At 38.3% G+C, this 15,825-nt stretch overlaps 1 protein-coding gene across 1 annotated transcript; it reads left to right on the top strand.

The window, feature by feature from the left end:
* Nucleotides 1-213: 213 nt before the first annotated feature.
* Nucleotides 214-432, top strand: K441DRAFT_554262 (uncharacterized protein; the record flags this gene model as incomplete). Its single annotated transcript, XM_067643220.1, has 1 exon — nt 214-432. A coding segment is annotated over one exon (219 nt), but the record flags the coding sequence as incomplete, so codon positions are not given.
* Between the last annotated feature and the right edge of the window lie 15,393 nt (nt 433-15,825).

Here is a 15,825-nt window from a genome sequence, read left to right as displayed (position 1 = left end):
CTCCCGTCTAGCGCTAGCCGCGGTACTTTTTATAGTAACCTTCTCCGACTCCTCCCTTTAGTTAATTTTAATAACTTTAACATCAAACGGTTTACCCCTTTCCTAAAAACAGTTATTAATCGAGAACTAGATAAGGATGTTTAGAGTAATACTATTACTACTATAATAGAGTCTACGCCTCCCCCCTAACTGCTGCCACTCTATATTTAATAAACCCTATATTTGCGTAATATAAGTGGCTTTACTAACTCGTCTAAATATAGGGAATACGTGGATTATATTCTAAAGGAGGAGCTAGGCCCTTTTTATATAGGGATTCCTAGCTTTTATAAAGTATTCTTTAAGGAAGTAGAAGGTCTTAAAGAGGTAAGCGCCGCCGTTTTTAAGAAATGTAAGGAAGGGAATAATTTACTATACGCTGAGGGCGGCTAGCGTAATTAGCCTAAAAATATAGAGCAAGATAATGTCCTAGAGTGGTTTAGTAGCCTAATTAAATTAATTTTAGGCTTTATAAAGAAGCACGGGTCTACCTTAAAGATATAATAAACACTTATTATATATACTAAGCAGCCCTTATAAGGGTCTACAGTAAAGCAAAAACTAGATATTAATTTTATAAATAATCTAATAGCCAGCGAAAGCTCTTAATGCTATTAGTCGCATATACTTATACTAAAAGAGCTAAAGAGTAATTTAAACTCTAATATACCCTTATAGGTATAGTTTAATTTAGGGAAATATATAAGAGAAGTCTTTGCCGCTTAAGACACTTATCGCTTTATCTTAGGCTTTACCCTTTATAGATCTATTATATAGCTATAGGAGTATAACCAGGTAAGAGGCATCGCATTATTACTATTTAATATTAATAAAGACGGACTATAATTTATCTTAGCGATATTAGGATTTCTCTAAATAAATAAAAAGTAGCTTAGGTTTAACCCTACTATTCTAATATTAGACAGTAAACAATATATTAAGGTTATACGTAATAATCAGACTAAGCGTTTTATCCTTAGCAAATCTATAAAGCGGGTACGCTATATCGCCAATTAAGTAACTACTTACTAGAAAGTATACCGTAAGGGGGACGCCTCTAAGATACCCCTTATTATTAAAGACTTATAATAGTACCTACAGCGCGAGGAAGAAGGTAAACTACTGCGTAAGGTAATAGAGAAAGAAGTAGTTAATATAGCCAGGTACTATTACTACGAGACAGTTTATATAGGCGGTAAAGAAGATAATATTTATAATAATATCTATAAGGGGCTAAATATTATAAGAGCGATAAACTATAAGCTAGAAAACTTAATAATGTCTCTAAAACTAGCTAGAGTAAAAATTAGGAAAGGCTGAAGTTCTAATAGAAAGAGGTCGTTTAGCTACACTAACGCCCTATTACCGCTTAGTAAGTATATATATTTAGGCTCTCCGCCTAAAGGCGGAAGGCACCCTATAACCCTAAATTAAGTATATTAACGCGTTATTACTAGGGATTATAGAAAGCCTCTTTATAAGGCAAGCTCTTAGGCTACAATGCTTACTATACTAAAGGGTAGTATTAAAGGATATAAGTCTTTATATATATAGGCTAGTATTATCTAATATAACATCCCAATAGGCAACCTTGTAATAAATAAGGAAGATAATAATCCTTCTTAACCGGCATTCTTAATTAACTTTAATCTTGCGATTAAGGAGCAGCGAGAAGGGCCTTTAGGAGTGTAGGGTAAGACCGGCATAAGAGCGTTTATGGTAATTAGAGTGCTCCTAGGCGAGATATACTTAGCTTAGTATAATTTTAAGTCGTTTTTTTAGGTGCTATTCTAGATATATATTTACTATAATAGACCTAATAAAAAAGGCAATATTGTTAATAGGTTTAATAAGTAGAATTTTATAAATATAGAAGAGCTAGCTAAAATAAAGAAAGGAGAAGTAGATAATAAAGGGGGTTTTCTTAAGAGTACAGACAATAACTTTTTACCGTACTATTAGCCACTAATCCCTTAGGTTAATAGATTACAAAAGGTAGTATTTTTAAGTAGTAGGAGGCAAAAGGGAAAGGATAAAAAACTTCCTTCTTAAATAAAGGAGGTGCTTTAGGAAGTAAAGAAGGATTTAAAGGTGCTAGTAGAGTAGATAGAATAATATTTTATTATCTTATGCTCTTCTATACATAAGTAAAGTTTTATAGAGATTTAGGCGGTAAAGGCTAAGTAGTAGCCTTAGTTAAAACGTATATAAAATAGTATAGGGCAAGCAAACTGTTCTGTAGTTAATATATTATTTCTACTTATTTATACGCTATTAGATATGCGATTATACCTAGGTTTACTATAAGTGCACTAATCTCTAATATATGGTAAAAGCTTAGTATATAAAATACTATAAAACCTAAAAAAGATACCTAATAAATATAGTTATGGTGTAAGATAGACTTTTTAATAGTTAAATATATAGCTAACGCCTTATATAGAGAATATAGGCTTAATAAAAATTGCGGTACTTTAGGTAGTTTGGAGAATAAAAGACATAAGCTAATAGATAGTTTCTTTTAGGTAATTATAAAGAAATATAGTAAAGATACTAGCAAAAACTATAGTAAAAGCCCGGCTAGTTATTAAGATTACTATATAGTTTTGCGCAGCTTAAATTCAAATAGGTTAAGTATGGCGTAATATTTAAAAATATTAGGCAGAAAATGTAAAAGGGAGGCTCTTTAAAATGGCTTTTAGAATCTAGTTTTCTTATATAGGTATAGGCCTACTTTAGGAATACTTAGTACTTTTTATAAGCTTTATTTTTCCATAAGTAGATAAAATATGGCCCTATGTAAATCGGGGATATAATAATTTATTAAGCCCTTCTTAATAGAAATTGTATTATATTAGGACTACTAGTTATTAAAACCCTAAGTTAAAAAAAATTTTTTTAAATATTTGCCCCTAAGTAAAGAAGAACTATAGATTTATAGGCGAACACTGCCGCTTTTAAAGGCCTATATATTAACGTTGCCTATAAAAGCATAGTTCCTATCGCCGTTTTATTTCCAGCTTTAACTACTATTCCTCTCCTATAGCTTTATACTATTTATGCCACCTATACTACTAATCCTTTTCTATTCCTTCTATAGTTCTAGATATCCTTTAATAGTAAAACTATATATAAACTACACCCCTTTGTTTTAATTTAAATACTACTGCTAATAACACAAAAGATATTACTATGCCCCTAACTACAGTAAGCTTAAACATTCCTTCCTTATAGCGACGTGTAATGCTTAAAGGGCTTTACTTATACCCTTTTAGCTTAGTATATATTAGTAAGTTAATCCTTTATAACTAATAGGATTAGGCAATTGTATTTTAGGCCACCACAGCTAATTAAGCCGCCGTTTAATAATTTGTAAGGATTAACTTATAGAATTCTTATTACGGTAAGCAACTCCGGCGTTTAGCTTTACGCACTACCGTCACACCAGCGCTTTTCCTACTTAAGATAGTTATGCAGCAAAAAACCTAGGCTAGTAGCGCGATTTAACTCCTAGATTGGACAGCATTATCTTTTAATCGCTTTAGCGTCTTAAGTTATACGCTTATATTAGCGAGCAGAGCTACCCGATATATTATAAGCTATAAGGATAAAGCCTAAGTAAAGTCTCCCTATAGGTATAGCAATTATACAATCTAGACCTCTTAATAGTAGCACTACTATATAGTATAAAAAGTGTTAGGAAGTAAGTATAGATAACCCGTTTCTATTATAGACTATAAGATAAAATAGTAAAGTTTAAGCAACCCCTTAAAGCTATCCTATGCCTAAGGCCGTTGGCTAAATCGCTATAATAGTGCTATAAGGCGCTAAGATAAGAATTTTCTCCTAGGTTGTAGTAGATCTTATACCTTATTATATTAAGGCAAGCGGGGTTAATAGCTAGTGTATTAAGGCTAGAATCTAAACTAGTTTATAAGCTAACGAGCTATAAGATAGCTAAGTTTTAGTATAACAAAGTCTCTCTAATAGTAAAGTAAGTCCTTAAAGAATCCTAAGGCAGTAGGCTTAATTAGGCAATAATTAAGTGGGTAGCAGACGTGTTAATAATATAGCAATTATGCTAAAGAGCTCCGCTTAATACTACTAAACCTAACTATATAATAATAGAGTAGGCAGTAGGCGTATTAGTTGTATAGCAATCTCTAGAGAGCCCTACTTACTACTATTAAGTCTAATTATGCCCGTGAAGCCCTACTGCACGCGTCCACATTGCCGCGGGTGGAAACATCATTAGGAATTAATTCCTTTTGATGGCTAAGTGCAGAGGCGATGGTAGAGAGCCGCCGTAGCGCGTGTAGCGCGCTATTGTCGCGGTTCTGTGGTGTTAAGCTTGCGACGCGTATAATGTATTGTATAAAGCTTCGCATAAAGTATCGCCCTTAATAATACTAGGAGCCTTACTGCCTCCGCTTAAGGCTCCTGCTCTACTACCTAGGGAGGCCTATTAAGGGAAACTGGGATATAAAAACTACCTAATGTATAACTACCTGGCTTATAGCCAGGCCCGAAATTGGCCTTATTAGCTAGTTAATATAGACGCGTCCTAGGCGTATAATAGGACACCCTTAGGCTTATACTAGCTTTGAGACCGTAGGGATATAGCAAGGGTGTAGGGAACCTCTTTTTATAAGAACTTATTAAGGTTAATGCGTTATAGATACCTTATACGAAACTTATTAAGGCCCTAAGGCTACTACAAAGAACTTGTTAAGGCCCCTGCCTAGAGAACTTATTAAGGCCCCTCTATAAAGGCCTATCTGGTATCTAGTACTCCCAGGTAACTTAGAAGAGGGTCTTAATAGGCGTAGTGCGCGTGACCTAAACGCAATAGCGACGCGATAGCGACGCGACAGCAACTAGATAGCTTAACGAGGTGGAAACACAGGCAAAGCTCTAGGTAGCGGAAATATAGGCCAGCTTTAACGGCCCTATAGTAACTAGGTAACTTACAGGAGGGTTTTAATAGGCGTGGTGTATATAACCTGCGCATATATATATGGGGGAGGCTCTAAGGAAATATAGGCTAGTTATATAAGGTCTTAATAGTTAGAGATATAGGCTAGCTTATAAAAAGGGGGGATATAAGCTTAGTTAGTAGGAGAGGGTAGAGTAGGTTGCCTAGCGCGGGACTAAGTATCTATAACCCCTTTTACAAGATACGGTTGGCCTATTATAAGGAGACTCTTATAGGTAACGTAAAACGGAGACTAGTAGTATATAGGGTGTTGCGCCCCTATACTACTACTAGCCCCTATAGGGCGTAGTGCATAGTAGCTACTGCTGGCTTTAGGGACTTTACCCCTTAGCTAGGCTCTAACCCCTAGTGCACCTAGTAGGTAGGTAGGATTACGTTCTAGCTAGAGAGACTACTACGTAGCTTAAGAGAACGGATGCGCGTATTAGTATACCAATAGATAGAACTGCTCGCTAGGGCAGTATACTAGTAAGGTACGCTTAAGGAGCAAACAGGAGTTACTTAGGCGGGAGAGGTTTAGTAGGCCTTAACTATAAAAGATATACCTACTCTATATTATAGGATGCAGCTATAACGCCCTTGTAGAATTACGCTAGTAGGCGCGTAAGATAGGAGTTACGACCCCTATAAATGGTAGCTTATACCCGTGCTAGCGGAAATAATAAAGAGAGGCGTGAAACTAAAGGCTATAGAAGGCTCCTAAGCCATACGAAAGCGTACTAACTTTAGGAGGAAACTCTTATATAGACTACTAGGGGGCAGACTGGTATTTGGGCTAACCCTATTATAAGATATCCGTAAGAACTGGTAAGAATCCCTATATAATTAGTGGTGGTAGCTAACTACTTATAGCTGGGATAAAGCACTAGAAAACTGAGGTAGAGGCCTGGATAAGCAGGCATAGTAAACTCTACTATATTATTAGTACTACTAGTATATATAACTACCTGCCGTCGCCTCCCCTTTGCTCCTCCGTCCGTCGCCTCCCCTTTGCTTCTCTGTCCGTCGCCTCCCCTTTACTCCTCCGTCCGTCGTCGCAAGGGCGCCGCCGGTTGTATACCCCCTAAAGACACGTCACCACAACGCTAGCCACCACAACTAACAATTCCACTATAACCAGTCTACCACAGAGCAGACGACCTCTACTACAACCAGTCTGCCGCAGGGCAGATAACCTCTACTATAACCAGTCTGCCGCAGGGCAGACGACCTCCTCTACAACCCGTCTGCTGTAGGGCAGATGACCTCCTCTATAACCCGTCTGCCGCAGGGCAGATGACCTCCACTATAACCCGTCTGCTGCATGGCAGACGACCTCCACTATAACCCGTCTACTGCAGGGCAGATGACCTCCTCTATAACCCGTCTGCTATAGGGCAGACGACCTCCTTTATAACCCGTCTGCTGCAGGGCAGACGACCTCCTCTATAACCCGTCTACTGTAGGGCAGACAACCTCCTCTATAACCCATCTACCGCAGGGTAGACGACCTCCTCTACAACCAGTCTGCTGTAGGGTAGACGACCTCCTCTATAACTAGTCTGCTGCAGAGCAGACGACCTCTACTATAACCGGTCCACGGCTGTCGCGCTATAGGTGATTAAACTATAGAGGACCGCAGGCGTACCGTAGGCGCACCGCAGGCGTACCGCAGACGATGCACTGCTAGGGTAGCTATAGTAGGGGATAGGGGAAGGGGGCCGGCCTGTATTACTTTAGTACGTTAAATATAAGGTGTATAGGCGAATTGGTATTTATACCCTATACAAGATAACCTCGTGAAAATTTTCCTATGGGAGTGGGTTTACGTAACGAGGTTCGCCCTTATAAAATACCATTAGTAGGTTACTTTTAGGGAGAGTACCTACTAATTACTAATTCCCTACCTATTTCTTTAGCAAGGAGAAGGAATAGGGTACAGAATTAAACAGTCGTATAGGGGTAATTGGTAGCTACTTTTAAGCTAGTAAGCTATATGGTTTCTCTTATTCTTATATGCAAAACTACGTCAAAAATCTACCTTTTAGAGCGCTTTTTCTACTCTAGGAACGGCAGAATACGGCAGAAATAGATAAAAGAGCTAGGATTTTCGTGTGATTTTCTTGGTATAAACTGGACTATAGTAAGCAAAATATTAGGACAAAACACTAATAGGCTAGGACTCCCCTAGTATTTAAAAACGGGCTGGAGTGTCTACTTAGCTACTAGTACATATTAAGCTGCCTAGGAAGGATTTATGTATATAGAACTATAGCGCCATAGCCTAGAGGCTGCATGCGCAGTATTATACGTAGTATAATACAATGGATATAAAAAAAAAAAATAAAAAAAAAAGTCTAATTATACAATAATAAAGTAGGCGGTAGGCGAGTTAATTCTATAGTGGTTATACTAGAGAGCTCCGCTTGCCACCACGGACACGGCATCCTTTATTTATATATTACCAACTTTTAGGTATATAGGCGACCTAATATACAGAGCTAAAAGTATCTATAAGACTCTAGTTACTACCTATCCGCCACTAATATATACTATATAAATATCAACTTAGTAGTAGATCTGCGAGCTAGAGCACTAGGTCTAAGGGATACTTAAGCTATATAATAGACTGCAGTATATAAAATCGAATTTAAATACAGTGTATAGCGCCTTTACCTCTATAATATTTCACTTAAATAATAAACGTCGCCACTAATATAATTATCTCTAAAGTATAAGTGTTAGTAACTAGAGGCTATATATAGCATCTAGCAAATCTATCCGCATTAGTAAGCCCTAAAAAGGCGATTTTAAACTATTACCCTAAACTACAAGATATAAAGTTTCTACTTTCGCTAGCAGTTTTTAAGTATTACCCCCTTATAGTATATATCTTTTATTTACTAGAATATATTCTATACTAAAGTCTAGAACTATAAACCCTAATTATATATTTAATACTATAGGTTAGGCCTAAGGACCCTAACCCTTACCTTAACCTATAAACTGTATATTAATAACTTTATAAAGGCCCTTATGAATATATGGAGCGAAAGTCTTAATTATCCTACCTTTAATCCTAATAGTAAGACTAATAGTCTTAATTTACTAGAATATAGTAGCCTAGGAATTATAGTCAGATCTAATAATAATAATCCTCCTAAAACGAAGTAAGTACTATAGTTAAAGAAGTTCGCCGAGCTTAACCCTTTAATTTATTCTAAGGAGGTGGCTTTATAATACCCAATAAATGCTAAGCTTTATTTATCACCTAACGCTCTATCTCCTCGCTCTTTAGTAGAGCCAATAATTATATAAGGATGTTTAACTTAGGCCGGAACTAGTATCGTTAAAAATTAAATATATAACCAGTATCTCTTACCTATAGAAAACTATCTAACCTTATTATATAGAAGCCCTCCACTTATATTATCCCAAAACCCGATTTCCTATTTACGCGCATTATTAGGTTTTTATTTACCCGCATCTTCCTAATTATTAGGTTTACCCTAATAAATAAAATAAGCGTTTATAAAAAAGGATAATAATAAGCTAATTCTATTAAGGAGTAATAATATCTAGCAGAAGGATATTATAAAGGAATTTTTAGATTAAACCCAGGCAAGTTTATAGGTCTACTATTACGCTTAGTTAATAGAGAAAATAAAGAAAACTAAGGATATTAAGGGGCCTAGTATATTTAATATTAAAGAGGTAATATAGTAGCAACCGATTACAGTTATATCCTAGTATCCGCGAAATAAAATACACCTTTTTTAAACTAACTAATGCTATATTTTAATAACTTGGCTCTATTTAGTTATAGGCCTTTAGTAAAGTTATATTTTTTAGCGCTATCTAATTCCTAGCTAAAGTATTTAACTAAAGTACTCTACGAATAATAGAATACTTTGGCGGTAACTCTACCCGCATTAGTATATTATCCTTTTTTATATTACTATATATTTAACTATTTAATCCCTTATATACTATATCAACAGCATTATAAATTAGTTACTGGCTAATAAAGCACCTCTTTTTAAGTATAGGTGTGCAGTACTAATATTTACAGATATATTCTTTAAGTAGGTCTAGTATTAACGTCTCTAATATAGAGAGTTACTAATAATAAGACGTTATAGGCGAGGTAGGGAAGTGTACGGATCTTAGTAAAGTTATTTCTTATATAAAACTTTTAAAAGTTCCTAAGCTATATAGTAAAAAAAGAACTAGGGTATAGGCTATTATAAAGGCTACTAGGCGACTTAAGGTGTTTAGTATAAGCTAAGTAAGCGCCTAAGGTAAGCTAGATAAGCGCCTAGGGTAAGCTAAGTAAGCGTTTAGTATAAACAAGTAAGCTACTAGCTAAGTAAAAGGCAAGCTATAGCTTTATCTAGATTAAACCTAAGGCGTGTTTTTATAAGTTGCACTTTTAGCTATTTAACACATCTTTAATTAAGTTTATTATTTGCTTTAGAGATTATATTCCCGCTAACTATACTCTATTTTATTAAAGCACCTAATAACTAGTTAACCTATTTATCTATATTATTTAGTCTTTTCTTAATCTTAAGGACTGTTAGTGACTCAGTCAATCGAGGCACGAGCATAGCAAGAAGGATGCATACAAGCCTATATGATTAGATTGTCTATAAACGAGGATCTAAAGCTAGAGAAAGGAAAGGAGAAGAAGAGCAGCGCCGGTCGAAGTAGGGTTCTTTTTATACGGTCCTCTAGTCACGTGACCGCGAAGTTCTGCCAAGTTCTGTAACTAAGTTCTGCCAAGTTCTGCAACCAAGTTCTGCCAAGTTCTGCAACCAAGTTCTGCCAAGTTCTGCCAGTGCTGTAACATTACCCCCCCCCCTCCGAAAAGCCTGCCCTTAGGCTTTATATGTCCGTATTATGCCTATAGGGCGTTCTTATCTTTATGTTCTTCCGGTAGCTTATTGTCTTTGCTATACTAGCACTCTATCCACTTATTTAGGTACTTTAGGGGTCCTGGTTTATTAGGGTAACGGCTATAGAATTCTTAAAGCTTATAGGGACTGCTAATAAAGTTCCATGCAGGGTACTAGGTAGGGTCTAGGTTATAGCCTTTCCAACTAACGCGGTACTTTAGCGTTTTCCTTACTAGTTTACAGGCCAGTACTTCTTTAATTTCCTATTTATCGTCGCCATTGACTTAAATCAGTAGGGGAGGTTCGTTCTTTTGTCTAGGCAATGGGTCGTTTATAGCTTTCCGTAGCTTATCCGGCAAGAAAACGGGGTAAACCTTAATTGAATCCGGGAGCTTTACTTTATATAAGTTACCTATCTTCTTAAGGACCTTGTACGGTCCCGCTATCTAATAGTCTAGCTTACGGCTAAGCCGTTCCGTCTTCTAGTTCTTTATTATAACCCAAACTATATCACCTATAGTAAAGTCGGGCTCGCGCCTATACTTATTTGCCTGCTATTCTATTAATTTCTAGGCCTTTTCTAGATTTATACGGGCTACCGTCCAGGCTTCCTCTAAGCGCTTAGCGTACTGCTAGGCTTCCTTATAAGATAGTTTCTCGCGTATAGTCTGTAGTCCTTCTGGCCTATCCCAATTAAAGCTTATTTAGGGTAAATACCCTATTTCTAGTTAGATAGGTGCAAATCCCGTAGAGTTATGGGGTAGGGTTGCCTGGGCGTAGTTTATTAGGGGTAGTAGTTCGCCCTAGTTGTCCTAGAAGTAGTTAATAAAGGGCTAAAGTCTCTAGTCTAAGTATTAATTTATAATCTCCGTCTAACCGTCTATCTAGGGGTAGTATGCTATAGAAAGCCTTAACCTAATGCCTAAGATCTGGGTGAACTCGTTCTAGAAGGCTAATATAAACTACGGCCCTTAATTAGATACGATAGTGTCTGGTAGTCCGTAAATTTGGTAGACGTAGTGGATATACAGTTAGGCCGCCTCTTTAGCATTAATATTCTTATAACAGGGAATTAAGAACGGGCGCTTGCTAAAGCGGTTAACTAAAATTATAACTATATCATATCCGTTATGGTCTGGAGGTAGCTTATAGAAGTCTATTAAGATATGCTGCTAGGGGCGTTCTGGTATCGGGAGTGGTTTTAATAGTCCTAGGGTCTTGTCTCGTGGAATTATAGACCTACAGCAGTCGTTATAGTTCCGTACATAGCGGTTAATATCTATAACTATTCCGGGCTAGTAGTAGCGGCCGCCAATAATTTTACGGGTCTTATTTTTTCTAGGGTGGGCCGTAGAGACCTAGGTATGTGCTTTGGAAATAAGTTAAGTCTATAAGTTCTATTCCTTGGCTACCATTAGCCGTTCGCGGTGCTTAAGTAGTCCATTTTTAAGGGACTATGGGCTTATAGCGTCCTTTGTCTTTTCACGGTACTCCTATAAAGAAGAGGCCGTACAGTTTGCCTATAGTAGTTTATTAATAAGGTCGAGTTCCATAGAGTTAATAGGGCATATCTTGGCGTCTAAAGAGTCTATATTTAGTTCTGCCTATATTTAGGGGTTAAGGTGCTGTGGTCATAGTAGTGTCTAGGTCTATAATGAGATCTTCGCGGCTATTTGGTCATCTAGGTCCTGTCTACGCCTTATAAGGGCGTCCGCACGGTTTATGGCGCCTAGCCTATATATAATTAAGAAGTTGAACTAGGATAGGATGTCCGCCCATTACGCCTACTAGGCCGTAAGGGCCTTTATTATTATAAAATATTCTAAGGCCTAGTAATCTAAAACTACCTAGATAGGTTTAGGGGTCCCTTCTAGGTATATATGCTAGTACTAAAAGCTAAAGATAATAGCCAGCATTTCTTTATTGTGGATAGGGTAGTTTAGCTTAGCGTCTACTATAGTTTTTAAATAGTATGTAATAGGGTGCCATTCTCCGTCCAGTTACTTCTGGGAGAAAACACCAGCTATTACGCTATCTAAGGCATCAGTCTCTAGCATTAAGGGCCGTTCTAGGTTAAAGTGGGCGAGTAAGGGAGCAGAGACCAGTCGTTCCTTAAGCTTATTAAAGGCCTACCTATATATAGTGTTAAAGTAGAAGGGCTGGTCTTTTTGGGTAAGGCGGTTAAGAGGCCTAGTAATCTTGCTGTAGTTCTTAATAAAGCGTTAGTAGAAGTTACAGAAACCTAGGAATAATTATACTCTCTTTACGGTCCGTAGGGGTGCCCACTAGGTAATTATAGCCGTTTTCTTTAGGTCGGTCTTAATTCCATCTATACTAATAATAAACCCTAGGTACTTTATACGCTTAACACTAAACTCTAACTTCTTAATATTGGCTTGGAGGCCAGCCTCGCGGAGCCGTTGTAGGACTTTATAGACGTGCTCCTCGTGTTCCAGCTTATTCTTAGAGTAGATTATAATATCGTCTAGGTAGGCTGTATAGAAGTTATTAAGGTAGTTAAAGAGTACATCGTTTATATACCGCTGGTACGTAGCCAGTCCGTTAGTTAGTCTAAAAGGAAGTACCTTATATTTATACGTTCCGTAACGGGTTTAAAATATAGTAAGATCCTTAGATCTAGGGTTTATTCTAATTTGGTAGAAGGCCTAACGGATATTGAGCTTTATAAAGACCTTAGCTCTACTTATTTAGGCTAGAGTCTTATTAAGTAGGGGTAGTGGATAGTGGTCCTTGCGGGTTATATTATTTAGTTTACGGTAGTCGATACAGAAACGGAGTCTTCTATTTAGCTTCTTTATAAAGAGAATAGGCGAGTTAAAAGGGGCTTAGCTAGGCTTAATAAAGCCCTTATCTAGGTTATTAATAAGGTACTACTTTATAGCCTACAATTCGGCAATAGACTGCTGGTAAAGGGGGCTAAAGCTAAGCGTGTTTTCTTTGTCTGGCTCAATCTTAATCTTATAGTCGTATGGTTAGTGAGGCGGGAGTATATTGGATGCTGCCTTAGAGAATACGTCCTTGAATTTCTAGTGTTAATGGGGTAGTTTTTGTTTTACTAGCTCTTCGTCTATAAGCTCGTTTTCCTGTCCGCTAAGCTCGCTTTCCTTTTCCTTAATTATTTAATTAATTTTGTATAAGCTAGTCATAAAAGTAACGGTATTAGGTTGGACCAAGTTCTAGTAGAATCCTACAGCACCGATGCAGTAGATATTAACTGGTAAGAGGTCCGCAGGTTTCTTTACGGACTTTTATCGGGCCGTATTTTACGGTATAGGGTTCGTAATCTTCCTTAGCTTACGTTCTATTTTCCGTAAGTTATCCTTCCGGTCTATTAGTTTAGTATAGCGTCCGGTGTTCTTAGCCTTCCTTTATGGCTGCGTAGGGCTTAAGTTCTCTATAGGGAATTTAGGTAGATTACTATTGACTTCCTAGGTCTCTGGTGCGGGTGGCGTAACATTAGTAGTCTAGGGTTGGCGTAGTATACGGATCCGTTGCGGATTAAGCTATATATCTTTCTTAAAGGCCTAGTCCCTACGTATAGCATCGGCCTAGTAAATAGTATTGATCTAGGGCCGTATAAGGTTTTCTATTATAATACTGATTTCTTTTATAAAGGAAGGGGTCGGGGGTAGGGTTTTGGGCCAGAGTAGCTATCTACCCCGTATATCGAGCTGTAAGCCTAAATAGGCTAGCTATTTTCTCCCTAAGATCATATTGTGGCTTCCTAGGTCCGTAATAAGAAAGGGGACATTATACTGCCTTCGTCCGTTAACACGAAGGTGAATCCGCAAGATAGTTGTAATAGGTAGCCCTATCCGTCCGTTATACCCGCGAATAGGAATTGGTTTGGGTAGTTCTTTAAGGGGTGCGTTTAAAAAGTCAGCTAGCTTTACGGCACACTAGGTATCTATTAAGGCAAAGGTATTTACTCTAGAGTTAGCTAAAGTAGAGGTTAAAACTTAATATCTATTGCGAAATAAAGTATAAGGGATAGTGCAGCTTTTTCTACTAATTAGCCGACCTAGATTAACATGTGACATATCGATCCCTTTTAACCCTAGAGAGGAGTCTTTCTCTAGGGTTCCTCTTTTTCCGACTCTGTATTATCCTCCTAAATTAATAGAACCTCGTCTGCTCTTGCCTTTGTCGGGTAGTCTTTTGCAAAATAGTCTTTCTGGCCGCATAAGAAGTAAGCTCCTTGGTTGCTAAGGGCCTATCTACGGGGGTCGCTATAGGTAGGCCGAGTATATACTTGTCGATTGAGGGTCCGTGCGCAGGTCAAGAATGAGAAGTCTATCTATTGAATGTGGCTCTAGGGCCTCTATATATATACATGAAAAGGGTAATTGAGTCGGTAACCGAGTCAAGGGGTCGGTGACCGAGTCAAGGTGCAAGGTAGTGGCAAGGATGTCCGTTTCAGATTGACAATACTAGGCCCGTGGCAGGGCTAGCTGCACGACTAGCTGCTAGATTAACGGCGGGCTGTACGGCTGGTGCCGTAGGAGTTATAGATCGTGCCGGGGCACTACGGGCCGTTCTTGTAGTGCTTATAGTCTGGTTGGAAGAGTTTCTAGCTTTATACCGCTTAGCTCGTGCCTTAATTCAACGGAGGCCTTAGTTAATAGCTAGACAGTAGTCCGTAAGTACCTTTAGCGTCTATACAGTAGTATAAACTAGCAGTACGGCGCGCTGTAGGTCTAGGGTAAGCTTGTTAAAGAGGTCTAGCAGCAGGTCTTTATAGGGGATTCGGGCTTGGCTGGCTAGGTGCAGAAAGCGGGTCTAAAAGGCTAAAAAGGTCTCCGTTGTTTTTATGTTCAGGCTTTTATAATCAAGGCGGGCATTCTATATCTTAAAGGGGTCCTTATAAATAGAAGACAGGTAGTTAATCATTTCTTCTTCTAAGACGAAAGGGTCTGCTAAGTCTGCAGCGTATCGCGGACGTAGGTGCGTCTAGGCATCTCCGCCAGTGCGGCTAAAGACATAGGCCATCTTAGCTTAAGCAGTAGGGAAGTGGTCCTTATTAACTTTAAGCTTGGCTTGCAATTAAAGCTTCTAATTATTAAATATAGGGTTGGTCCCATCTGTAAGCAACAGGGGGTCCACAACCTTCGCGGACCGTGACGGTGTTAATGCTATACGTTGGGCTAGGGCCTTAAGGACTATAGCAAGTCTCTAGGTATCCAATAACTCATCGCTAGGTATAGGGGGTTCTCTGGCTTTAAGCAGCTCTCGAAGTTATTTAATTTCGGCATTAGCTGCTGCGAGCTCTACCTGGGAGTTCGAGTTAGTTGCTATTTTACCATCGGAGGTAGTTAAGGGTCCTACGGCGGCTTTGCCGGCTGCTGTATTTCTTGGCATAGTGGTAGGGGTATTAGGTAATTTCCGGTGTTTATTTATTTTTAGGGGTCCTAGTCCGTGCGTGTCCTGTTCTTAGGGTTCGTGTCGTACGTGTCCTTTTAGTTCTATCCTGTCCTTATAGTCCTAGTGATGTCCTTAGGGTTCTATCCTATCCTTGGGGTTCGTAGATATATTTAAGTTCCTTCTTAGGAAGAAAGAGTAGTATAAGCTTTAGATAATGTTAGTGACTTAGTTAATCAAGGCACGAGCACAGCAAGAAGGATGCATGCAAGCCTATACAATTGGATTGTCTATAAACGAGGATCTAAAGCTAGAGAAAGGAAAGGAGAAGAAGAGCAGCGCCGGTTGAAGTAGGGTTCTTTTTATACGGTCCTTTAGTCACGTGACCGCGAAGTTCTGCCAAGTTCTGCAACTAAGTTCTGCCAAGTTCTGCAACCAAGTTCTGCCAAGTTCTGCCAGTGCCGTAACAAGGACCTTCTTTATTACTACCTCTATCCTATAATTACATCGCCTAGCTATCTACTTAAATATTTT

The sequence above is a fragment of the Cenococcum geophilum genome, assembly GCF_001692895.1.
Source record: "Cenococcum geophilum 1.58 unplaced genomic scaffold K441scaffold_15, whole genome shotgun sequence".
In the NCBI taxonomy this organism is placed as follows: domain Eukaryota; kingdom Fungi; phylum Ascomycota; class Dothideomycetes; order Gloniales; family Gloniaceae; genus Cenococcum; species Cenococcum geophilum.
This window is presented reverse-complemented; position numbering and strand designations above follow the sequence as displayed.